The sequence below is a fragment of the Embiotoca jacksoni genome, unplaced genomic scaffold, assembly GCF_022577435.1.
Source record: "Embiotoca jacksoni isolate LCO1_2020_lvr unplaced genomic scaffold, fEmbJac1.0.p SCAF_78, whole genome shotgun sequence".
Classification (NCBI taxonomy): Eukaryota; Metazoa; Chordata; class Actinopteri; family Embiotocidae; genus Embiotoca; species Embiotoca jacksoni.
In genome coordinates this window covers 1059551-1087402 of record NW_027185434.1, presented here as the reverse complement: position 1 = coordinate 1087402, position 27852 = coordinate 1059551, and the positions used below count along the sequence as shown (strand labels likewise).

Genomic DNA, 27852 nt, shown 5'->3' with positions numbered 1-27852 from the left:
TCAATTGATTTCAATTCAACTTTATTTATATAGCACCAAATCACAACACAGGTTATTTCATGGCACTTAACACATCAAAGTCCTTACAGCAGAACTTTACAATATTATACAGAGAAACCAACAATTCAACAATTCAACAATTCCCACATAAACTAGGAGGAAAAAACTCCTCTTAAAGGGAGAAAAACCTCCAACAGAGGGAAGAAAAACTCCCTTTAACAGGGAGAAACCTCCGACAGAACCAGGATCAGAGGTGGGCGGAGCTTCTGTTAACAGAACCAGGATCAGAGGTGGGCGGAGCATCTGTTAACAGAACCAGGATCAGAGGTGGGCGGCCATCTGCCTCGACCGGTTGGGGTGAGAGGAGAGCAGAGAGAGAAAAGGACAGCATAGAGATACAAGAGAAGAACTGTTGGAGGAGACGACAATCACAGAGCAGAGACATGCAGCTCCATGACGGGACATCTGGAAAAGAAAGAACAGAAACTACACGAGTGAAGGAACTGAATGGAGACAACAGATAATAAGTAGAAACTATGGGAGAGAAAAAGATGGTGAGGTATGAGTCAGTTAAAGAGTCGGAGGAAAGAAAAGAAGCTCAGCATGTAACGAGGTCCTCCAGCAGCCTCGGCCTATAACAGCATAACTAAGGTCAGATTATTGACACCATTGTTATTGGAAAATACTAAATTTGTTTTTTATTTACTTTGAGTCTTCGAGACTGAAAAAAATCTAAAGATTTGCTCCATTTCTTTCATAACATTTATTAATGCTATGAATTTGTAAACAAAGTTATCAGATGTGTATCAGTGAAAAAAGATATTTACAGGTCAATAATGCTGATGTTCTGCTGCACCGAGACCAGTTCAGGACGGATTCAAACAAATAAACAAACACTGATGTTAAAACGTCCTGTAGAGCTTCACATCGTCGGTCTTCGGTCTGAGTCAGCAGATCTGATCATTCAGGAGAATAAAAACCTCCCAACATCCTTCTTAGAAGTCTGCACGTCGCTGTCATCCCTCTGTCACACACACACGCACACACACAGATAGCGGAGGGGGAGGGCTGCGGTGATGCTGAGCCGCTCCAGTGACTCCAGTATGGAGGCTGACGTAGGAACTGGGAGGGGCGGGGCTTGTGGTTCGTGTTGAGTCTCCAGTGGCTCGCCGACAGAGCCGATCTGTCCGTCTTTCATTCATCACCGGAACAGTGCAGCTCGTGCATCAGCCGTGGTCCCGTCGAGCATCCTGCCTCCTCCGCCCGCCGACACCGAGGACACCTCCGGTCATCGTCCGCGGTAAGAGCTGCAGAGCGGCTGCCGGTAGATAGAGACCCGGGCTGTCCTGTAGGTAGAGCGGAGCCTCGAACATCCCTGTGCGGGCTGCGGGGAGCGTGCGGGGCTCCGCGGGGCTCGGTAGGCCCGCTGCTTATTGTGACGTATCGATGGATAGTATTGTCTGATGTTAATTTCCGCTGCTTCTTACGTAACACATCCAGCGGGCCTCTGTGTGGTGACCTTGTCGGATTATTGGGCTCCTCTTCATCTCGTTTCCTGCCGGTGACAGTTGAATCACTGATGACGACACAAGTTGACAGCGTTGTAATGTCGGTGTGTGAGCTCCGGTCCAGCTCCGAGTTGAGCAGCTGATGCTCGGTACCGATAAGGTCGTTACGTTCCTCTTCATCCTCCGATCAGCTGCTCTGGTAGAGAACACACTGATGGAGCTCTGAATGTGTGAAGAGGCCGAAGAGTAGAAGTCAGAGCTGCTCTCATCAGGATCTGATGGTCCTGTTTATTATTAGATATCTATGAGATATTTATTAGATCATGATTAGATAAAACCTTCTGTCTGTAAATTAAAATTATGGCAGCAGGTGACGATGAGGATGATGAGGATGGTGAGGATGAGGATGATGAGGATGCCTCCTGGCCCTCCTGCTCCTCCTCTCAGACAGTATGGACCTTCAGAGCTGCAGCTCACAGCTGAGACTGTATTGATGAACATTGAACGTTAATAAACATTGAAAACCTGTGAGTGTTGAACAGTCTGATTGGATGAAGATGAAGATGAGCTGCAGATTATTGTCCCATCACAATGGGAAACACACTCCAAACATGTGATGTTTACATGATGTCAAACACAGCAGCAGTCTGTGGTCACATGAGACGCCAAGAACGCGTTTCATTCTGTTTTATTTTGACGTGAACTTTGTTTTGTGTTGAACGATCAGCTTCTTGATATCTGTGTCAGCTCCTGGCAACGTTAAACTCAGACTGAGTGTTCTATTGAAGACAAGTTGTCCAGGTTCTCCAGGTTTTCCAGGTTTTCCTGGTTCTCCAGGTTCTCCGGGTTCTCCAGGTTGTCCAGGTTCTCCGGGTTCTCCAGGTTCTCCGGGTTGTCCAGGTTCTCCGGGTTCTCCAGGTTCTCCGGGTTCTCCAGGTTTTCCAGGTTATCCAGGTTATCCTGATTCAAACAGTCAGCAGGAAACTTTCTACCTCTCAGAGTTTATTATTAATCAAAACAAAGTATTGGTTACTTGAGTTGTTATTATTTTTATATTACTGTTCATTGATTCATCATCCTGGATATAAAGTATCTGCACTGAAAAGCTCCCAACATGCAAGATATTTGATAATAATGATGAAACAGAGGAGCTGGAAGCAACACGTTGTAGCTGTGACATCACAAACTGATGGATTTGGTAATTTTTTGAATACTGATAAATGAACAAAAACATTATAACTGTAAGAATGCTTTGTTCTGGTCGACAGTCGACTCTGACCTCCTCCATCATCTGTTTAATGAGATGAGGTGAGGATGAGGATGAAAATGATGAGGAAGATGATGTCGTTGTGTAGATGTTGTGTAGTCATTGTGTAGTCGTTGTGTTGACATTGTGTAGACGTTGTGTGGTCGTTGTGTATTCATTGTGTAGTCGTTGTGTATTCGTTGTGTAGACGTTGTGTGGTCGTTGTGTGGTCATTGTGTATTCATTGTGTAGACGTTGTGTAGTCACGTAGATGTGGTGTAGACATTGTGTAGACGTTGTGTAGTCGTGTAGATGGTGTGTAGTTGTGGAGTCGTTGTGTAAACATTGTGTAGTCGTGTAGACATTGTGTAGACGTTGTGTAGACGTTGTGTAGTCATTGTGTAGATGTTGTGTAGTCGTGTAGACGTTGTGTAGACATTGTGTAGACATTGTGTAGATGTTGTGTAGTCGTGTAGACGTTGTGTAGACGTTGTGTAGATGTTGTGTAGACGTTGTGTAGTCGTATAGTTGTTATGTAGACGTTGTGTAGTCATTGTGCAGACGCTGTGTAGACGTTGTGTAGTCGTGTAGACGTTGTGTATTCATTATGTAGTCGTGTAGATGTTGTGTAGACGTTGTGTAGTCGTGTAGACGTTGTGTAGTCGTTCTGTAGACGTGTAGTCGTTGTGTAGACATTGTGTAGTCGTGTAGACGTTGTGTAGTCGTTGTGTAGTTATGTAGATGTTGTGTAGACATTGTGTAGTCGTTGTGTAGACGTTGTGTAGACGTTGTGTAGTCGTGTAGACATTGTGTAGACATTGTGTAAACGTTGTGTAGATGTTGTGTAGTCGTGTAGACTTTGTGTAGACATTGTGTAGACGTTGTGTAGACATTGTGTAGTCGTTGTGTAGACGTTGTGTAGTCGTGTAGACGTTGTGTAGACGTTGTGTAGACGTTGTGTAGTCGTTGTGTAGATGTGTAGTTGTGTAGTCATTGTGTAGACGTGTAAATGTTGTGTAGTCGTTGTGTAGACATTGTGTAGTCGTGTAGCCGTTGTGTAGACATTGTATAGTCGTGTAGTCGTTATGTAGACGTTGTGTAGTCGTTGTGCAGACGTTGTGTAGACATTGTGTAGACGTGTAGATGTTGTGCAGACGTCGTGTAGTCGTTGTGTAGTCGTGTTGTCGTTGTGTAGATGTTGTGTAGTCGTGTAGATGTTGTGTAGACGTTGTGTAGTCATTGTGCAGACGTTGTGTAGACGTTGTGTAGTCGTTGTGTAGATGTGTAGTCTACACTGTAGATGTTGTGTAGTCGTGTAGACTTTGTGTAGACATTGTGTAGACGTTGTGTAGACATTGTGTAGTCGTTGTGTAGACGTTGTGTAGTCGTGTAGACGTTGTGTAGACGTTGTGTAGTCATTGTGTAGATGTGTAGTTGTGTAGTCGTTGTGTAGACGTGTAAATGTTGTGTAGTCGTTGTGTAGACATTGTGTAGTCGTGTAGCCGTTGTGTAGACATTGTGTAGTCGGGTAGTCGTTATGTAGACGTTGTGTAGTCGTTGTGCAGACGTTGTGTAGACATTGTGTAGACGTGTAGATGTTGTGCAGACGTTGTGTAGTCGTTGTGTAGTCGTGTAGTCGTTGTGTAGACGTGTAAATGTTGTGTAGTCGTTGTGTAGACATTGTGTAGTCGTGTAGCCGTTGTGTAGACATTGTGTAGTCGGGTAGTCGTTATGTAGACGTTGTGTAGTCGTTGTGCAGACGTTGTGTAGACATTGTGTAGACGTGTAGATGTTGTGCAGACGTTGTGTAGTCGTTGTGTAGTCGTGTTGTCGTTGTGTAGATGTTGTGTAGTCGTGTAGATGTTGTGTAGACGTTGTGTAGTCATTGTGCAGACGTTGTGTAGACGTTGTGTAGTCGTTGTGTAGACGTTGTGTAGACGTGTAGACGTTGTGTAAATGTTGTGCAGACGTTGTGTAGCCGTTGTGTACTCGTTGTGTAGATGTGTAGTCTACACTGTAGACGTTGTGTAGTCGTGTAGACGTTGTGTATTCGTTGTGTAGACGTTGTGTAGTCGTGTAGACGTTGCGTAGTCGTTGTGTAGACGTTGTATAGTCGTTGTGTAAGACGCTGTGTAGATGTTGTGTAGTCGTGTAGATGTTGTGTAGTCGTGTAGACATTGTGTAGTCGTGTAGATGTTGTGTAGACGTTGTGTAGACGTGGTGCAGTCGTTGTGCAGACGTCGTTTAATCATGTAGTTGTTGTGTAGATGTGTAGTCATTGTGTAGTCGTGTAGACGTTGTGTAGACGTTGTGTAGTCGTTGTGTAGACGTTGTGTAGACGTTGTGTAGTCGTTGTGTAGATGTTGTGTAGTCGTTGTGTAGTCGTTGTGTAGACGTTGTGTAGATGTCGTGTAGTCGTGTAGACGTGTAGTCGTGTAGTCATGTAGTCGTTGTATAGACATTGTGTAGACATTGTGTAGACGTTGTGTAGTCATTGTGTAGATGTTGTGTAGTCATTGTGTAGACGTGTAGGCGTGGTGCAGTCGTTGTGTAGACGTCGTGTAGTCGTGTAGATGTTGTGTAGTCGTGTAGACATTGTGTAGACGTTGTGTAGACATTGTGTAGACGTGTAGTTGTTGTGTAGACGTTGTGTAGTCATTGTGTAGACATTGTGTAGTCGTTGTGTAGATGTTGTGTAGATGTGGTGCAGTCGTTGTGTAGACGTTGTGTAGTCGTTGTGTAGATGTTGTGTAGACATTGTGTGGATGTGCAGACGTTGCGTCGTCGTTGTGTAGTTGTGTAGTCGTTGTGTAGACGTTGTGTAGACGTTGTGTAGTCGTTGTGTAGATGTTGTGTAGTCGTGTAGACATTGTGTAGTCGTTGTGTAGTCGTTGTGTAGACGTTGCGTAGATGTCGTGTAGTTGTGTAGACGTGTAGTCGTGTAGACGTGTAAACGTGTAGTCGTTGTGTAGATGTTGTGTAGTCATGTAGTCGTTGTATAGACGTTGTGTAGTCGTTGTGTAGACGTGGTGCAGTCATTGTGTAGACGTGGTGTAGTCGTGTAGACATTGTGTAGTCGTGTAGACATTGTGTAGACGTTGTGTAGACGTTGTGTAGACGTGTAGTCGTGTAGTTGTTGTGTAGACGTTGTGTAGTCGTTGTGTAGACATTGTGTAGTCATTGTGTAGATGTTGTGTAGACGTGGTGCAGTCGTTGTGTAGATGTCATGTAGTCGTTGTGTAGACATTGTGTAGTCGCTGTGTAGACATTGTGTAGTCGTGTAGACATTGTGTAGACGTTGTGTAGTCGTTGTGTAGACGTTGTGTAGTTGTTGTGTAGTCATTCTGTAGACGTTGTGTAGTCGATGTGTAGACGTTGTGTAGACATTGTGTAGTCGTTGTGTAGATGTTGTGTAGACGTGGTGCAGTCGTTGTGTAGATGTCGTGTAGTCGTTGTGTAGACATTGTGTAGTTGCTGTGTAGACATTGTGTAGTCGTGTAGACATTGTGTAGACGTTGTGTAGTCATTGTGTAGACGTTGTGTAGTTGTTGTGTAGTCATTCTGTAGACGTTGTGTAGTCGTTGTGTAGACGTTGTGTAGATGTTGTGTAGTCGTGTACTCGTTGTGTAGACGTTGTGTAGTCATTGTGTAGATGTTGTGTAGTCGTGTAGTCGTTGTGTAGACATTGTGTAGTCATTGTTTAGACGTGTAGTCGTTGTGCAGTCGTATAGAGGTCCATCTGCTTCATCCTGTCAGCTCGTCCTCCTGCAGAATTAAACACACTGTAATACTCGACTCTACATTTTTACAAATTATGAAAATATTTACATTGGTGCACATTTTAGCCATTCGTCAGTTGCATTGCATTCTGGGAAAGTTTCCCCTCCCTTGATTTGATTAGGCATGTGGAAACTGTCCATTTGGTGAACCATCTGGTCTCCAGATAACCTTCAGCCCGGACAGGACGGGACACACTCAGTCTGCTGAGTGGAGGGAAAGATTATGGACCGTTGTTTGTATTCACAATAAGAATACATAACACGTGTTAATAATCAGAATATATAACGTGTTAATAATCAGAATATATAATGTGTTAATAATCAGAATATATGACGTGTTAATAATCAGAATATATAACACGTGTTAATAATCAGAATGTATAACGGGTGTTAATAATCAGAATATATAACACGAGTTAATAATCAGAATATAAAACACGTGTTAATAATAAGAATATATAACGTGTTAATAATCAGAATATATGACACTAGTTGATAATCAGAATATAAACGTGTTAATAATCAGAATATATAACACGAGTTAATAATCAGACTATAAAACACGTGTTAATAATCAGAATATATAACGTGTTAATAATCAGAATATATAACACGTGTTAATAATCAGAATAGATAACACAAGTTAATAGTCAGAATATATAACATGAGTTAATAATAAGAATATATAACAGGTGTTAATAATCAGAATATATGACGTGTTAATAATCAGAATATATAGTGTGTTAATATTCAGAATATATAACACGAGTTAATAATCAGACTATAAAACACGTCTTAATAATCAGAATATATAACGTGTTAATAATCAGAATATATAACACGTGTTAATAATCAGAATAGATAACACAAGTTAATAGTCAGAATATATAACATGAGTTAATAATAAGAATATATAACAGGTGTTAATAATCAGAATATATGACGTGTTGATAATCAGAATATATAATGTGTTAATATTCAGAATATATAACACGAGTTAATAATCAGACTATAAAACACGTGTTAATAATCAGAATATATAACGTGTTAATAATCAGAATATATAACACGTGTTACTAATCAGAATAGATAACACAAGTTAATAGTCAGAATATATAACATGAGTTAATAATAAGAATATATAACAGGTGTTAATAATCAGAATATATGACGTGTTAATAATCAGAATATATAATGTGTTAATATTCAGAATATATAACACGAGTTAATAATCAGACTATAAAACACGTGTTAATAATCAGAATGTATAACGTGTTAATAATCAGAATATATAACACTTGTTAATAATCAGAATATATAACGTGTTAAATAATCAAAATATATAACACGAGTCAATAATCAGAATATAAAACACATGTTAATAATCAGAATATATAACACGTGTTAGTAATCAGAATATATAACACATGTTAATAATCAGAATGTATAACGTGTTAGTAATCAGAATATATAACATGTTAGTAATCAGAATATACAACGTATTAATAATCAGAATATATGACACGAGTTGATAATAAGTATATATAACAGGTGTTAATAATCAGAATATATAACACGTGTTAATAATCAGAATATATAACACGTGTTAATAATCAGAATAGAAACGTGTTAATAATCAGAATATGTGTTAGTAATAAGAATATATAACGTGTTAATAATCAGAATATATGACACGAGTTAATAATCAGAATATAAACGTGTTAATAATCAGAATATATATAACACGAGTTAATAGTGAGACTATAAAACACGTGTTAATAATCAGAATATATAACGTGTTAGTAATCAGAATATATAACGTGTTAATAATCAGAATAAAAATGTGTTAATAATCAGAATATATAACAGGTGTTAATAATCAGAATATATAATGTGTTAATATTCAGAATATATAACACGAGTTAATAATCAGACTATAAAACACGTGTTAATAATCAGAATATATAACGTGTTAATAATCAGAATATATAACACTTGTTAATAATCAGAATATATAACGTGTTAAATAATCAAAATATATAACACGAGTTAATAATCAGAATATAAAACACGTGTTAATAATCAGAATATATAACGTGTTAGTAATCAGAATATATACGTGTCAGTATTCAGAATATATAACGTGTTAATAATCAGAATATATAACATGAGTTAATAATAAGAAAAAATATAACGTGTTAATGATCAGAATATATAACACGAGTTAATAATCAGAATATATAACACGAGTTAATAATCAGAATATATAACACGTGTTAATAATTAGAATATATAACACGTGTTAGTAATCAGAATATATAACACATGTTAATAATCAGAATGTATAACGTGTTAGTAATCAGAATATATAACATGTTAGTAATCAGAATATATCACACGAGTTAATAATCAGAATAGAAACGTGTTAATAATCAGAATATATAACTTTTTAGTAATCAGAATATATAACGTGTTCATAATCAGAATATAAAACACCAGTTAATAATCAGAATATATAACGTGTTAATAATCAGAATATATAACGTGTTAGTAATCAGAATATATAACATGTGTTAATAATCAGAATATATAACACAAGTTAATAATCAGAATATATAACACGAGTTAATAATCAGACTATAAAACACGTGTTAATAGTCAGAATATATAACGTGTTAGTAATCAGAATATATAACGTGTTAATAATCAAAATATAACACGTGTTAATAATCAGAATATACGTGTTACTAATCAGAATATATAACACGTGTTAATAATCAGAATATATAACTCGTGTTAATAATCAAAATATAAAACACGTGTTAATAATCAAAATATATACCGTGTTAATAATCAGAATATATAACACTTGTTAATAATCAGATTAACACAAGTTAATAATAAGAATATATAACGTGTTAATAACCTCGGCTCCCTTTAAATCCAGCGTTCATGCTTCCTTTAGCTTCGGCCTCCAAACGTCTGCAGCTGAAATCAAAACAAAGCACAAAAAGGGTCAAAAGCTCGAAGGTAACTGTCATTAAAACAGATGTTAATATCAACCTTCATAATACTCCTACTGTTACATATATGTATGAACATATATGTAGTATTACACACGTGTGCGTGTGTGCGTGTTGTGAGGACCGCTGCTCCGGCTTCTGGAGGCCGAGAGACACTTCACATGTGATCTGATGTCTTCTGACAGTTTGGTATTTGGAAGTGAAAGAGTGGAATCTTTATTGTATTAATCATGGAGGAAAGAACAACATGGACATCCTCCTCTGTCCTCGTTGACTCACAGGGCAGCGTCTGTCCCGGAGACAGGACGTGTGTTGAGAGACACATTGGATGTGAGGACGTGTGTAGAGAGTTGGAGTTTCTCAGTTTCTCAGGAAGATGTTTAAACGTTTGAAGCTGTCAGTCAGCTGATGTGTGCAGAAGAAACACAGTTTCAACTATTTGGTCCTTGTTGTGTGTCCTCCAGCTGTTTGGTCCTTGTTGTGTCTCCTCCAGCTGTTTGGTCCTTGTTGTGTCTCCTCCAGCTGTTTGGTCCCTGTTGTGTGTCCTCCAGCTGTTTGGTCCCTGTGGTGTGTCCTCCAGCTGTTTGGTCCCTGTTGTGTGTCCTATAGCTGTTTGGTCCTTGTTGTGTCTCCTCCAGCTGTTTGGTCCTTGTTGTGTCTCCTCCAGCTGTTTGGTCCTTATTGTGTCTCCTCCAGCTGTTTGGTCCCTGTTGTGTCTCCTCCAGCTGTTTGGTCCCTGTTGTGTCTCCTCCAGCTGTTTGGTCCCTGTTGTGTGTCCTCCAGCTGTTTGGTCCTTGTTGTGTCTCCTCCAGCTGTTTGGTCCTTATTGTGTCTCCTCCAGCTGTTTGGTCCCTGTTGTGTCTCCTCCAGCTGTTTGGTCCTTGTTGTGTCTCCTTCATTCAGATGTTCTACTGAACACGAGGAAACTTTTAACAACAGATTTAACACATCAAGAAGTTGAATGTGTCTGTTGTGATCGTTTTTGTTGGAGGACATTGAGTATGTGAGGATTTGATGATGTCAGTCGGAGGTGGATGTTTCTGAGGACAGACATGTCCCTGTGTTGTCCAGCCAGCTCTCAAAGAGAGTGAAGCATTGTGGGTTAGTTATAGTGAGTCGAACGTGTCTCCCACCGTCTCTACAGGGACAGACTTCCTGCTGATGTCCCCGGACGTCATGACGGTGAACTCAGAGTCTCAACGGGAGAAATGATAACAGCTGGAGAGGAGGACATGGTGAGGACAGAGAGGACAGAGAGGACAGAGGGGACAGAGAGGACATAGTGAGGACAGAGCGGACAGAGAGGGACAGAGTGGACAGAGAGAACAGAGAGGGACAGAGAGGACAGAGAGGACACAGTAGGACAGAGCGGACAGAGAGGAACAGAGAGGACAGAGGGTACAGAGGACAGAGAGGACAGAGAGGGACAGAGAGGGACAGAGAGGACGATGTTAAGTTTCTGATGAAAGATGTTTTAATGTGAAGCAGTGAAATGAGTTTACATGATGTTGACCTTTAGAGGAACATGGATGGTAAATCTGCCTTCTGTGGGACCTCTCAGGGTCTCCTTAATTATCTCACACACACACACACACACACACACACACACACACACACACACACACACACACACACACACACACACACACACACATTGTGTGCCGCACTAAAGGAGCTGGAGATTAATGAGCGTGTAGGTGCTGCAGTGCAGAGGGGGCTCCAGTGGAGGAGGACGAGAGGGCAGAGGAGGAGTCACAGATTTAGGAGAGGAGGAGAGATGCAGAAAGAGGGGGATGGGAGAGAGGCTGGTGAGAGCAGAGGAGGAGGAGGAGGAAAAGGAGGAGGAGATGAGGAGGAGGTTATTTCTAAAATAGAAGGAAGTAAAGGAGTAAAAAGGAGTAAAAGGTGAAGAGAAGGAGAGCAGGAGGTGTTTTATTGTCAGCTGATAGGGCTGTGTGTGTGTGTGTGTGTGTGTGTGTGTGTGTGTGTGTGTGTGTGTGTGTGTGTGTGTGTGTGTGTGTGTGTCCGCTGCTGTCCCTCAACTGCATCATATTTATTACACCTACAGCTGTCCCTGGCTGTAATCCCTCCCCTCCCCCACACCATCCCCTCCTCTCCTTGACTCCCAAGATTTGTGCCCCCCAGTAGTAAGTCTGGACACCAGTCAGTCCCTCCAAGGAAACACAATCTCTCCAACAAAATAAAGAACACAAACTCAATTCGTCTCAAAAATATTTGCAGCCGCTTTCAATTTAGAAAAACATCTACAATTTCTCCAGAATAAAGTTCATCAGTCGAAAATTGTCTTTCCAAGCAAAACTTTCTTAACAAAAAGAACTCCTCATTTACATTCAGCAGCTCTTCATCACAGCAAACCACTGGCAAAACAGGAAGTGAGGGGGTTTCTGGGAAATGTGGTCTAACGATGAGAATCAGTGGACCAACCGTCTGATCGTTCATTCAGCTGTCTGATGGTTTCAATTCCTGTGATATCAAGTATTTAAAGCTCTTGTTGTTTTCTATTTTACAGTCTCAGATTCAAAGTTACATCACTTTTATAATTCAGGAATATTTTTGTAACTTTGAGCCTCATGTTTCAGAAATTTCTGAAAAAAAGACAAGAACTGAAATATTTCCAGATTTTTATGTAATGTACAGTGATTATCATATCATTTAATTACATGACTCTTCATGAGATAGTAGTTAAACCAAATCTAAATTGATTTCTTTGACCTGCAATTTTTGCTATTTCCTGTAATTTTACTGCAAACAATTATTTACATACAATTGACTGAAATCCTTGGGGCACTGATTTATGGCCAATATTGATATTTATAAGTTCTGGACTTGTTAGTCAGAGTTTGTGTGAAAATCCTGATCAGCCTCACTTTGTATCTGATGAGTTAGTAGAGGTCATGTGTTTGTACAGCAACATGTTCTCCCTCTGAAACTGAGTCAGCGTGTTTGAGACCAATAAAGAAGTCATGTGACGGATGCATCCAACGCAGGTCGCTGTTCCAGTTCATGACAAAGCAAAAAGCAATTAAAGTGAAGTTACGTAACATTAAACTTACATAATGTAACAGAACTTATGTAATTCATTTGAACTCAAACTTTAATCTTTTCTAAAACCTACCCTCATATTTATTTCCCTCAACCTGAGGCACAGTGTTCGTATGTCTGAGGGCACCGCGGTTCTGTTGGACCGTCATGTGACGAAGGTGAAGTCCAATAGAAAAGAAACGGCCTCGAGCATCTCAGGCGTGCTCATTGATGGGGGGTCGAGACACAACATGAGGGGGACACAGTGACCGTCATCTGTCGGTGATGTAGTCAGTGGACGTGTTTTATCTGTGGACAGAACCAGAACCAGAACTGGACCTGTTTCCAGTCTCTCTGCTGAGGTAACAGACTGCTGGCTGGAGCTCCACACTGATGTAAATCTTCTTGTGTAACTCTGTTATATCATTTTATTAGACTTTATTATCTGGAGGGGGAGGAGCCTAGCCCAGCTCACTTTGGGTGAAGGCCAGGTACACCCTGGACAGGTCGCCAGTTACATTATGTTATATTATATTTACATTTATATTATATCATATTATTATATATTATATTATAATTTATTATAATGTGTTATATTTTAATATATTATTTTATATTATATTAATATGAAGATGTACATGCTCAGTAAGAACCGATGTCTTCAGCTTCAGATTTATTACTAACTCTTTCTTACATGTGAAACCCGCTGCTCACGTTGTGCACCTGTTATTGTTTTTGTGATGTTTTTGTCGGTTGTGTAATGATGTGTGTGTCCGAGACCACTAGTGTCACACTGACTGCAGAAACCAGAACTGTTCAGTTGACTGTAGATTTTTGAAGACATGCTGACAGATACCACAGTATGAAGACTATGCTGTCTAAGTCACATCAAATTTTAAGCTTCGTCTTATTTAATGACAAAACATTTGAAATGACTGACAGCTTCACAGTTGTTTGGAGACTAAGGATGTCTAAAGCTAATCAGGCGAATGCAGCTTTGCAGCGACTGGTAAGCCTATACAAGCCATCTGTGAATAATGCACACGGCCTCAGAGAACACATTATTCATGACCGCAGCCTCAGTGTGCAGGTGGTCGTCTTCAACCATCAGGCACATTAGCTGAAGTGGTTCATTGAGTGTTGGAGAAAGTAACACATTCACGGAGTGGAAGATACCTCTTCTGATGACGGTTCACTTCTTAAAGGTAAAGCCAACATCAATAAACTGTTTTCCTTTCATTTAGTAGTTGAATTACACACAAATGTCCAAATTGAGAGGATAACACACGTTTGTTTATTTCCAGGAGAAACTCTTGGCCGTCGTTGGTGAGACAGATCCAGCTAAGACCAAAGACTCTGTGACACCTGGCTGACATAGACACGATGCTCTGTGAAAACAACGAGCATTAAATCCCTGGAAACAGACAGACACTACAAATACATGCACTTTATATTTCAGTCTATTTCGTACTCTCTAGAAATTAAAACTTTTCAACACAAACTGTTTTTCAGTCTTTTATATCGTGTTTGGTTGGACACGTTGCTACTTCATTAGCATGGCCAAAGAATGGTGTTAGAAGCACTTCCATCTCCACTCTGACCAAGGAGACGACATTTTAAATGTCACTTCATCCCTTTGGAACAACCACAATAAACTTGCTCAAAATGTTCTCCTTCAATTTGAGTCTGGTGAACTTTGACCCATCTTTTGGCACCGCTGACCATTAGCAAGCTATCTGTACGAGTTCAAATGGAGATATTGCTCCTGATGAGGTGGTTGACCTCTGCTGTACTCTAACTTTGATTTTACCCTCCGTAGTTGGAGTGTGAACTTATAGTTTGAAGACTGAGACAAATATGTCTTTTGAATAGACTGTGCCACTGAGCTAACAAGCAACAAACACCGAGAAAGCTTGCTAGCTCGGAGAGCTTTTTCCTTTTTATTGAAATAAATGATGTCCGATTCCAGAACAGAACACCAGTTGGGAGGAAATGTGAGTAAACAGAGATAATGTAGTTATCAGCATCACATCCTGCTCTTAATCAAAGCTTTCTCATGAGCCTTTTATATTTCCAAACATTACGGGGAATTTTTTTTTTAAATTCCTACTTTTCTCCCCCGATGACTCAAAGGAGGAAGTTTAAAGTTCTACAAACTTTACTACAAAATGTGGTGCCATTTGGAAACTCTTCTTTTGGTCATACTAAGAGGACACAGAGCTTCTCTCAAATCATCCACTATGTACAGCTGCATTCACACGGTCTTGTTACTGCTGCTATTTCATTACTCTTTGGTGTATTTGGAGATTTTATTTCTTAATTAAGCCGTGTTTATTCTAACCATAATGCCTGCTTGTCATTTTACAATTCTAAAAAAATGCAGTTTCTCCGCCGTTTAATCAGCTCAGACCACACAAAGTTTAGCGTATGGAGGTGACCATGGACCTGTTAAGACAAACCAATACTAACTTTCACTCTTTCACAACCTGCATGATGGGCAGAGGAGATCCTTTGGGAGACATAAGTAGACTTCTGGGATGCTGATGCTGTCTACTAAAAAGAGGGCTTTTGATTTAAAACAGATACAGGAGGAGTTCAGTTTGTATTCACATGTAATGCAGTAGGCAAACTTTAACAGGGCAAACAGTAGTGGATCAAAACAGCAAGAGAGCACATCCCTTTCTAAATTATTGGTTATTCTAAATTATTGTTTTTTTCAAATGAATGGTTATTCTAAATTAATGGTTATTCTAAATTGTCCGTAGGTGTGAATGTGAGCGTGCATGCCTGTTTTTGTCTGGCCACCTTCACCCAAAAGTCAGCTGGGAGGGGCTCCAGCTCCCCTGTGACTCGGTTCAGGATAAAGTGGCTGTAGATCATTGATGGATCGGCTTTATAGCGGTGTGGGTTCCACAGCAGGGCTTCTGATTGGTCAGCGATTACAAAAAATCTGTCTCAGGGTGTCAAGGCGGCGCCTTGTAGGGGATTAACCAATTGCGAAGCCAATAAGAGGGCTACACGTGAACTCATAGAACTGGATTGAACATCATGACAGTTTTAGAAAATATGACTAAATGTTATTTTTGTCATACTTTGGTCAACAACAGCTTTAAATACCAGATTAAGAAACATATGAACATTTTATTTCCTGACTTGGAGAAAAATGGTGTCAGAATGCTGTTCTGGTGCGGTCCGGCAGAACTGCACCTGTGGAGAACTGCTGCAGCTCCTAAACAAAATCAGGAACATTTCAGGATGTGAACATTGTGATGACATGTTGATCATATAAAGTGAACAGCTGAAACTCTCTGACCTTGAAATCTGTATACAGATCAGTTTTGTCTTCAGCTGCTCATCACTTTGATGTTTTTCCTCCTTTAAATTCTCGGTGACACCATTTGAATTTTGACTGGTGGTCATCTAGAATTTGTCCCTCATCATTGACCCAAATACTAAATATCATATAAATATATTGCTACAGCTGCACTTGCCGAAGCCATTGCAGGTGTTTTTTTATGAAGATGTGTTCAGTCTGTACCTTCGGCATCACAGGAAACAGGTCTCTTACTGTCCTCAGAATACCCACTTGGAACTGAAGTATTGGTTTGCAGGACATCCAAAACTCAGACATCAAACAATTCAATATATGTCTCATCAACATTTTCAACCTTCCGTCAAAACTAAATGTGTCAGTAAGAGTGAGCAATAGTATGTGTCTTTTAAAACCATGCTAAGCATTAGTGAGTAACAGAAGGAGAAGTTTATAGACGTAGTATGTGTTTCATTTACATGATATTTTTACCCAATCTAATTCATTAGGTAAGTTCATTAGGCTTAATTTCAGCCGGGACTCTCCACACTTTGACCCGTTAAACTGCCCATAGCACATTGAGACCCAGTATTGGTTGGCAAGCCTGTCTATGCATGGGATATATTGATTGTTATATGGTACATAAAGGTCATTTTAATGGGACTTGAGTGAAATTCAGATTTTGTTTGATCTACTCTAGGTTTTCTTAAAAAGGTTTGGTGGAAGGTCAGATTCAGCTCTGGTATCTAGTTGGGGTTCCCAGGTTAGAAATTTCCAAACATGCAATGCTGTGATAAATCTGTGTGTGTGTGTGTGTGTGTGTGTGTGTGTGTGTGTGTGTGTGTGTGTGTGTGTGTGTGTGTGTGTGTGTGTGTGTGTGTGTGTGTACTTTGATCTTGTTGTGAATAAGTAATACTATTTAATGTGTGGATATGGTGTCATCCATATTGCATTGTATTTTTTTTTTACAGTCACATGCTAACCCTTAAGAGTGGGCTGTCCTTTAGAACAGTTGGGTTCTATTCAAAGCAGAAGTCCATCTCGCTTTACAGGTTAACCTTCCTGGACAATGATGTTAGAGGTCATTGATTTTTTTTTTTTTGTGTGATTGCTGGGCCAAGAGGCTTTATTTAATTTAGTGTGATAGTCACTAGTTTTTTTTTTTTTAAATAGGGTCATGCAGGTGATAGTTTTTGGGATAGTATTTGGAAAAGTTACCAAAAACCAACACAAATCCTTTGCTCCTAATGGGGACACCAGTCATTATTATTGTGTGTTGCATCATTGGCTTTTGGGTTATATACTGAAATAATTAGCGGTAGGTAAGCTGTGTGCTCTCTTCTGGTACCAGGTCATTACCTCAGTTCATAATTCAAGCAAAATACATCATAAATGATCAAATGTCAGGTAATTTTATGTAGTTAGTGCAAGTACACCAAACTAAACAAAAGCCTATTCACAGTGTAGTAGCAGAGTATCACTTGGTGCACAGGGGAGTGTTGGAACGATGCTTTACACATGCATTTTGTTGAAGCATGATTAATCCTCCACAAAACCAACTGTGTAGGTGACGATGTCGAGATACAGTTATTTCATTTTCAGGACAACAAGCACAGAGTGATTATTGACAGATTTACCAACTAATCATTTTCTGGTGCCTGTGTGTCAATGGTTTGTTTCATGTATAGGCGGGGCTGCGTGGGAAAAATGGAGCCTGCTATCGTGCAACAGAGTGATATGCTAATGTGTTTGCGTACACATGGAACCTACTGGCATGAAGCCCTGGAGCCAAGGATCTACCCAGGAGACATGGATGATTTTGGTGTCCATGTTCTCATCACTTGACCAACAGGATATTCTACTGAAGACATGGTGTGTTCCTTTGAGTTTTGTACTATTCAGGTGCTCAAAAATCTGTTCGTTTTCTTGGTTCTGTCAATTTTGTGTTTAATAATGGGGGGATAAAGAGCACAGCTGGCAGCATACTCCAAATACAATTAATTTGGTTTCTTAGCAGAGACATGTTAATGAAAAAGGTGTTCCACATTTGGATTTGATATATTTCCAATCTGCCTCCTATTGTATGCTGGATTTTGCTCTTTATGTTAAACCATCAGATTAATAATCTCTTTGAAATGCTACTTCCTGAAGTTTTCTCACAGTTTGGTGGACAATGCAGGCATTTCTAAAACTCAGTCATTAGTCAAAGATTAAAGATAACTATCAGCAGATCATCAGCTACTCTTTTTGGTCATTGTTGGTAAATTTGTTTTTGCCATGTATCCAACCTCGTTTCCAAAAGAGTTGGGACGCTGTGTAAAATGTAAATAAAAACAGAATGCAGTGATTTGTAAATCACATAAACTCATATTTAATTGAAAATAGACCAAGACAACATGTTATATTGAAACTGAGAAACTGTTTTATAAAATATATTTTCTCATTTTGAATCTGATGCAGCAGCACGTCTCTATAAAATTGTTCCAGGATCATGCTCACCACTGAGCTGCATCACCTCTTCTTTTAACAACACTCTGGAAACATTGAGGAACTGAGGAGACCAGTTTCTGGAGTTTTGAAAGTGAAATGTGGTCCCATTCTTGCCTGATAGAGGATTTCAGCTGCTCAACAGTTCAGGGTCTCCTTTGTTGTATTGTTCATGTCCTGATGCTCCAGATGTTTTCAATGATTGACAGGTCTGGACTGCAGGAGGCCAGTTTATCAGCGGACTCTTCTACGGAGCCATGCTGTTGGAATACGTGCAGAATGTGGTTGGACGTTGTTCTGCTGAAATAAACAAGACCTTCCCTGAAAGAGACGTTGTCTGGATGGCAGCATATATTGCTCCAAAATCTGAATATATTAATATATATTAACACTTCCTTCCAGATGTTCAAGCTACCCATGCCATGTGCACGAATGCATCCCTGTACCATCACATATACTGGCTTTAGAACTGAGTTGATAACAAGCTGGATGGTCCCTCTCCTCTTTAATCTGGAGGATGCAGCGTCCATGATTTCCAAACAGAATCTCAGATTGTGATCCATCAGACCTCAGGACAGTTTTCCACTTCACCTCAGTCCATCTTCAATGATCTCGGTCCAGAGAAGGCGGCGGTGTTTCTGGATCATGTTTCTATCTGGTTTCTTCTTTGGAGAGTTTTAACCTGCATTTGTGGACGCAGCGATGAACTGTGTTCACAGACGATGGTTTTCACAAGTGTTCCTGAGCCCATGCAGTGATTTCCACTCCAGAATAGTGTGTTTTTAATGCAGTGCTGCCTGAGGGCCCGAAGATCACCACCATCCAATATTGGTTTCCAGCCTTGTCCCTTGTGTTCAGAGATTTCTCCAGATTCTCTGAATCTTTTAATGATATTATGAACCGTAGACGATGAAATCCACTAATTCTTTGTAGTTTTACGTTGAGGAACATTATTCTTAGATTGTTGCACTATTTTCCAACACAGTCTTTCAGAGTGGTGAACCTCTCTCCATCTTCACTGCTGAGAGACTCTGCTTCTCTGAAATCATCTTTTTATACCCAATCATGTTACTGATCTGTTGCCATGGTAACCTTATTAGTTGTTCCAGATGTTCCACCAGGTGTTTTTTTTTTTTTAGCTTTACACAACTTTTCTGGTCTTTTGTTGTCCCTGTCACAACTTCTTAGAGACATGTTGCTGCCATTAAATTATAATGAGGACATATTTTTCATAAAACAATAGCATTTATCTGTTTTAACATTTGGTATGTCGTCTTTGGTCTATTTTCAATTAAATATTTCACAGCATCCCAGCGTTGTTGGAAGTTGTAGTTGTAGGGCAGCTGTAGTTGGTTATTGCAGTAGTTTCATGCAGCCCTCCCAAAAAAATATGAATATGAAAACTTGGTGTGTTTTAAATTATGAACACAAGCATTAACTGATGATAATCCTGACTACTGCCATGTAAGCAAATTGCAGAAAGCTTACCTTTGTGTAGTTTCAGAGACTTGACTCACCAACAAAGTCAGGTAATGGTGTGTGCTTATTTGTGTGCATCCTTTGGGTTACAATTTTTTCCACGCTGTCTTTTCACACCAGAACTACCGAGCTGATTATCTGGCATGAGCATCAGTTAATGATCAGACACTGATCTGCAGTGAGCATATTGGCATTTGCTCACAGTAGCACATTCAATGGAGGTTCAACAGTCTTTGCAAACTTGCCAAATTCCATTTTGTCTGGAGTTCACTGCCAGCCGAAGACAGAAAGCAACAAGAGCATGAGAATGAAAAGGAGAAGAATGAATCAGTGAGTGCGTGAGAGGAGGACAGAAACACAAAAACAAAACCACATCACTGTCATTGGCAGGACCATCCGAGCCTGACAGCTCATCTCAGAGCATCAAAGCACCATGGAAAAATACCAGTGTTCACAGTGTGTGTGTGTGAGTCTGCTGTGACCAGACAGTGTTTTCACTGCAAATGCCCTCACAGCTCACATGGCCCATTGATAGCTTATTGGAACATGTCTAGCATTTCTGTGTTAGCCTCTACAAACCAATAATTCCCCTCCGAGGCTGAGCACTCCCCTCCAGTGCTTCAGCACAAAGTAACTGGTGATGAAAGGGAGATTATAATGAACAAGTGCAGCCAGAATAACAAAGGAAGAGCAGAAACAGTATACGAGTGTGTCCCCATGGCTGCAGTGTGTTCACATGTAACAAGAAATGCCAAACTTCATCCATGTGTTATACAGAGATGTATTTATGTTGATGGGGTTTCACTTTGTTCAGTGAAAAGAAATGGATGCCGCAGCCTGTTCCAGAAGAATGTGTTGGCTCACCACAGATGTCAGTGGTACAGATGAAGCAGAGGATTTTTATTCAGCATCCTTGTGAACAGTGCATTCTGTCTACATGACGCACATTTCATCCAAACGCTTCAGTTGTTCCTCTCACACAAGTCCGGATATGAATTGATCTATTTTTACCATCTTTTATTGGGCCTCATTTCTTTCTTTCAGCCACAGAGGTGAAGTGCTAACAGTTCATAAGAACAATAAAAATAGACCCCATGTGTAAAAAAAAAAAGTGAAATCCAACCAGTAGAGAAGTTGATGAGAGACTTAAAGCAGCTTGTTGGATGTGAGAGATGGAGGGCTGGATGATTGTCAGGGGGCCGGATAATGGACCGATGATGGACACATGATGGACACATGATGGACACATGATGGATGGATGATGGACAGATGACGGACAGATGATGGACGGGTGATGGCCGGATGATGGACGGATGACGGACAGATGACGGACAGATGATGGACAGATGATGGACAGATGATGGATGGGAGGCCGGATGATGGACAACTGATGGACACATGATGGACGGATGATGGACAGGGGGCCGGATGATGGACAGGTGATGGACGGGGGCAAGATGATGGACTGGGGGCCGGATGATGGACGGATGATGGACAGGGGGCCCGATGATGGACGGATGATGGACTGGGGGCCGGATGATGGACGGATGATGGACGGGGGGCCGGATGATGGACGGATGATGGACGGGGGGCCGGATGATGGACGGGGGGCCGGATGATGGACGGATGATAGACGGGGGGCTGGATGATGGACGGATGATAGACGGGGGGCTGGATGATGGACGGATGATGGACTGGGGGCCGGATGATGGACGGATGATGGACAGATGACGGACAGATGATGGACAGATGATGGATGGGAGGCCGGATGATGGACAAATGATGGACACATGATGGACGGATGATGGACAGGGGGCCGGATGATGGACGGATAATGGACTGGGGGCCAGATGATGGACAGGTGATGGATGGGGGCAAGATGATGGAGGGATGATGGACTGGGGGCCGGATGATGGACGGATGACGGACAGATGACGGACAGATGATGGACAGATGATGGATGGGAGGCCGGATGATGGACAAATGATGGACACATGATGGACGGATGATGGACAGGGGGCCGGATGATGGACGGATAATGGACTGGGGGCCGGATGATGGACAGGTGATGGACGGGGGCAAGATGATGGAGGGATGATGGACTGGGGGCCGGATGATGGACGGATGATCGACGGATGATGGACAGGGGGCCCGATGATGGACGGATGATGGACTGGGGGCCGGATGATGGACGGATGATGGACGGGGGGCCGGATGATGGATGGATGATGGACGGGGGGCCGGATGATGGACGGATGATGGACGGGGGGCCGGATGATGGACGGATGATGGACGGGGGGCTGGATGATGGACGGATGATAGACGGGGGGCTGGATGATGGACGGATGATGGACGGGGGGCCGGATGATGGATGGGGGGCCGGATGATGGACGGATGATAGACCGGGGGCTGGATGATGGACGGATGATAGACAGGGGGCTGGATGATGGACGGATGATGGACGGGGGGCCGGATGATGGATGGGGGGCCGGATGATGGACGGATGATAGACCGGGGGCTGGATGATGGACGGATGATAGACGGGGGGCTGGATGATGGACGGATGATGGACGGGGGGCCGGATGATGGACTGGGGGCCAGAAACAATTTTACATTGTTTGGTCACTTTGTGTTCTAAAAATGGAGCATAATTATATAATTATGATTTTAATCAAGGCTTTAAATATAGTTTGTTGAACAGGAGAAACCTTTCCAGAGGGTTATGAGTTTGGTGTTCATTATGGGATGGATGGGAGGTTTTACTGTCGACAGTCTGGGACCTCCTGCTGTTTTCCTGCTGGCTGCTTGTTGAATGATGAGTTGAGTTGAATGGTGACAAATTGACAGGCTGCGTCCAGACGGTCAAATGTTTGTTGGCTTCTCATTCATTGATATGAAGCTGCTGCAGCGTCACGTCTCTGACAGTCACGTCTTTCAGCTGCTCGTCCTCTGTGACGTCACATGTTGTCACTGCTCCGGACTCCAGATTCACTTCCTGTGTCTGCTCTTTGTTCTTAGGGGAGATGAGCACAGATGTTCCTTCAGACAGTTTCTTCAGCTGGATTTCCAGCTGCTTGGCATGCTGGGTAATCTGTGGAGTGTACGTCCGTCCCTGCTGCTGCTGACATGATGTGGTGCTTGAAGGTCAACCACCTGTTCGGTGTGCGGCCAGCTGTCTGAGAGTCCCGCGTCTCCAATGCGGGACTCTCAGACAGCTGGCCATCTGTTCGGTTCAGGACTCGGACCTCCTTCATCTCTCCTGCAGGAGCTGCCATCTCTGGGTGCTGGAGTCCTTCCTTCTTTGTCAGGAGTTTTGAGGCCTTGATATGTGTCATATCCTCTACCTTTGACCCCATCCCCCTACTGATGGACAGAAGACAGAAGGACAAGTAACATCACGTTCATGTTATGGCCTCGATTTTGACCCCGCTCAGCTTCAGCCCACCTGTCAGGATGACCCGGACAGATGTATGGGAGAACACAACCACCAGCAGCAGCATGATGTGCTATTAATGAATCTGATCCATTAACCAGCAGAGATATATTAACCCTCCGTGTCCGGCGGTGATGGTGACCCGGAGCTCCTTCATCATGAGTCCTAAAGATCGCTCCATGTTGGAGCTCCTTCATGCAGCGACACAGAACATGTGTCAGTTCATCCTCGAGGCTGCGGCTCCGTTCTGTGGAGGGAGGTTGTAGATCAGTAGATGGATGAAGGTCTTATGGTCTGCGGTGCATCGTTTTAGTCTGACTTGTTGAATCCCTGTTGAGCCTCAGGTGTGACCAGAACCTGTGTTTGAAACAACCCGCAGTCTCTCGTTGTACTGACGTCTCTGTAATGTCACACACAGTTAGAGCTGAGTATCATTCAAACTGTCATCAGAGCCATAAAAACAGGAGTGTTGCAGCACCTTTTTATTCATTCCCCTAACATTCACTTCAGATCGGTCAACATGTGCCATGTTCCTGCTCTCCTTCTGGGTGATGGGTCACCTGCACACACACACACACACACACACACACACACACACACACACACACACACACACCCTGTCCAAAGTTTTAATCAAAGTGATATTTGTTCCCTGCCAACATGAAACACATGAACGAATGTTTTCTGATGAAATGAATGGAGGGAACTGTGACACTCAGCCGACCTGTACATTACTCGCTGTTATCACATACTTATGGTGTTTTCTTCTATCTTATCATATTATGAGTTTTTTGTGTGGCTTTTTATGTTATGATGCATGTTTTGTTTTGCAGAAGTTAATTTGATTTGATCACTTTGTACTGCATCATATGTGACAGCACTGTATCCTGATTTAATTAAATGGAAAAATCCTCACAAGAGCAGCCACTTGTTTTGGTTTTCTTACATGCAGCTGCCTCCTTCCATCGCTGGGACGGAGCTCATTATTCAATATTCAATGTCCAGTTAGATTGTGATAGCTCCTACAACACTTTGCTGCCTGATTAATAATGATATTTTGTGAGCCCACACCATCTGAGTACCTAGCACTCAGTTAGTATCTAATGTGCAACCCTGCTTCCGAAAAAGTTGGGACGCTGTGTAGAATGCAAATATAAACAGATGTTTATGAGATTTGAAAATCATTGCATTCTGTGTTTATTTACATTTAACACAGCGTCCAGACTTTTTTGGAAGCAGTAATGCTGACGACATGCTGTGATTGTTTTCTCCAGTGCATCTCGTGTGTGAACTCTGCAGCCAGGCGGTGGAGAAGCTCCAGTGTTGGTGATGTGGAGGGTATCAGAGAGTATTAGTGAACGGATTAGGAGGGTGAGGGTGTGCATTTACAGGATTTATTGGAAAAGACACAGGGATTAAGAAAGGTGCCAGTCTTCCACTTCCTGTGTCTGTTGTCATCCATCTTTCTGTCTGTGTCTGCTTCTCACTTTTGAACTGTCTCATCTGTGATTTGTTTTCAGGCTTTCTTTACTTCTGTCTTGTTTTTGAGTCCTTCAGGTGTCCCCCCACCCCAAAAAATAATCCTAAATCTAAATTACCTGTCCTGTACTTTCCTCTGGTTGGTCTAGTTCTCCTTTGGTCCCTGCTTTGGGACCATGAATGATTGAATGAGGTCAGTAGTGTTGGTGGTTGAGTGGGTGAGAATGTTTTAGTCAGTTTGCACCGTGGTCACCTGTCAGGACCTTCTCTGTCAGGACCTTCTCTGTTGAGACCTTCTCTGTCAGGACCTTCTCTGTTAAGACCTTCTCTCCAGCTGGACTCAGACCTGTTCAGGGAATGATTCGATCCTACTTTACTACCAGATGGGTTTTATTTCGATTGGTCGTCTTTGACAGGTTGAGAACGGCATCCTGCTTTGAGGCTTTTAATAAATGCAATCCACGATAATCTCTCCTCCACTTTGTATCTCATCAGTTGTTTCGAGATGAAGATTGATACCAGCCTGACTATGCCCCAGCTCCCAGAGGCCCTGTCCCAGGCAGGCCTTCAGTTCACTGTGGCCACTGAGGAGGACTTCGATGAAATCATGGCTATGAGCCAGGACATCTACGGAGGCCTGGACTACCTTCCCACCAGATACACCAGCTGGCTGCAGGAGACCAACCGCACAGTGATTCTGGCCCGCAAACAGGGAAAAGTGGTGAGTTCAAACAACAGCATGCAAATATATTTCACAGTTCTCAGAAATAATCCAGAAACCAAGTCAGAACCAAGAATAACACAACATTTGTGTCAATGCAAGTTTGAGGAATGTCATGAGTTTGAAAACCTATGATGAAATCATAAAGTTATTGTCTGTGCTTACCTTAAAGTGTTTACCGTATAAATATGAACATGTACTGTATATATGTGTACAAGTTTTACTGACCAATCAGCAGCCAGCTCTGCAGAGAGCCTCACCTCAGAGGTGTGAATGAACACCCTGCACCTCTAAAGTGCTGAGCGTAGCTACATCCCACTAACACAGATTTGTCCTCATGTGGAGGCTGAAGGCCACTTCACGGTCTGCAGACACATCTACACGTATGTACAAGTAACCATGGAGATGATCTCCTGACAACAGAACAAGAGCACATGTGTTTCTTGAATTTGACTGAACAACACAAAGTCCAAAAATGAAAAGTGTGTCACTGTTTAACGAGAATTGGGAACTTATTGAACCTTCAGTCTCCTCAGTTTGACATGTACCTCCATAGGAAGACATCCAGGAAGCATCATAATCACATGACTGAACCTCTTCAAGTGGCTCCATTTTACAGGAAGCAGTGAACTCTGTCATCTGTCCAGATGATGGAGCTCCTGACACAGTTTCCAACAGAGAGCCCAGTTATCCAGGGAAGAGCTTGAACTGTTTAATCTGCATTTCTGACCGAAGGTTAATGTCCGAGCTTCGTCTAAACACATCAGGCACAAACCTTTCTTCTTGTGCTCTATCTTATCATCCCTGTTGAACTAGACCCCAAGACTGTAAGATGAAGGAGGCCATCCACCATGTCCTCTCATGTCAACACCTCTTCATCCTTCAAACCACCCTGAGTGGACAGAGGTCACAGTCTAATGATGGCAGCAGGATCACTTCATCTACTTTTTACAAATGATGACATCTTGCTAGCACATTGCTCAGCCTGCTAACACCGAGACTCAGAGGGCAGGAATAAGGAGGGATGGACCAGCGAGCTCTTTGTCTCCCAGATATCTCTGTTTATATCTCTGTCTATATCTCTGTGGTTCTGGTTTCCCTCAGAAAAAGAAACAGTACAAAGTTCTGCAGTGTGATAGTTTGTCATGTTCTTCCTCCTCCATCCTCCCCCTCAGATTGCTCTGGAGTCAGTGTGTGTGATCGATGACGGCGAGACGATGCTGGTTGAAGGTCTCCGTGTTGCTCCTCAGGAAAGGGGAAAAGGTGTGGCAGGAGTTCTCCTGCGCTTCTGCTGTGAGCTGGTCAAATCCAAGTACCCCGAGGTCAAAGTGAGCCGCCTGACCCGGGACGACCAGCTCGGACCCAAGGACTTCCAGAAGTACCGCATCATAACCAAGCAGGTACAGCAGAAGCAGCCTGAAGCCTTTCTTTGTGGTGGGGGTGTCAGGTGTATGTTTCTAGCCTTCTCATTGGTTCTCCTCTCTGCAGGGGATTCTGCTGGTGCGCTTCAGAGCTGAAGACCTGAAGCTGCGTCTGTCTGAACTGGGTCTGGGTGGAGACATCCAGTCCTCTCTGTCCACCTCTGCCTCCACTCCTCCTTCGGTACGTCTGGACCACACAGCCATCCACCGGCTCTATCTGACCACTGACCTGATGCAGGGCATCCTTCCTAACGCCACCATTATTCAAGACTGGCAGCCATTCAAGCCGTTGCCAAGCAATATGGCCATCCTGCTGAAGAAGGACATCGACTGGATGGTGGATGATGTGTCCGGTCCGACCGTGGCCAGCCTCTGTACCTTCCCCTTCAGGGTTCCCATTGGTGATGACTGGTAAATGTCTGTTTTCTTATGTCCATAAGGCTGAACAGACGGTGCCGGTTACAACTACAGTCTCTGAGAAGGTGTACAACACACTGACAGGCCCATCTTTGAATGGTACCACCAAGGCCTTAGTTTCATCTGCTTCAGGTGAAGCCCCCATGGGGCCCCATTTGACATGCAACGATTAATAATTCATTGACTTTTGACCATAACAGCAGTTGTTACTTCCTTTAGAGACGAAATATTTCACGCTGCTTTACTCACATGACTGTTTCCTGTCATCACATCTGATTGTGTTTGTTTCATGACACACTAATCAGTATTTACCTTGTTAGCGTGTACCGGCTCTAGCAGTACCATGCTCTTTATGGCGAGATATATTTTAAGACTCAAAAGTTCCTATTCTGAAGCTCTTCGTGTTACATGGTATTTGTATGACAATCTGATCGGTTAATGAAGACAGTCGTAACATTTCCAGGAACATGTTCTTCATGTTCAGACTAAAACAGTTTCTTCAAAGTC

The 27852-nt window shown here is 42.1% G+C and overlaps 1 protein-coding gene across 2 annotated transcripts in view; it reads left to right on the top strand.

Moving 5' to 3' along the window:
- Positions 1-1064: 1064 nt before the first annotated feature.
- nat16 (N-acetyltransferase 16) overlaps positions 1065-27852 on the top strand; it is a 36261-nt gene continuing 9473 nt past the window's right edge. The window contains exons 1-5 of one of the 2 annotated variants that reach the window (XM_069177832.1): positions 1065-1300; positions 17597-17780; positions 25282-25507; positions 26683-26907; positions 26996-27339. In XM_069177832.1, coding sequence (XP_069033933.1) covers positions 17668-17780; positions 25282-25507; positions 26683-26907; positions 26996-27339 — 908 coding nt within the window. In that variant the 5' untranslated portion in view covers positions 1065-1300; positions 17597-17667. The remainder of the gene's footprint in view (positions 1301-17596; positions 17781-25281; positions 25508-26682; positions 26908-26995; positions 27340-27852) is intronic. The other variant, XM_069177833.1, reaches the window with a different exon arrangement.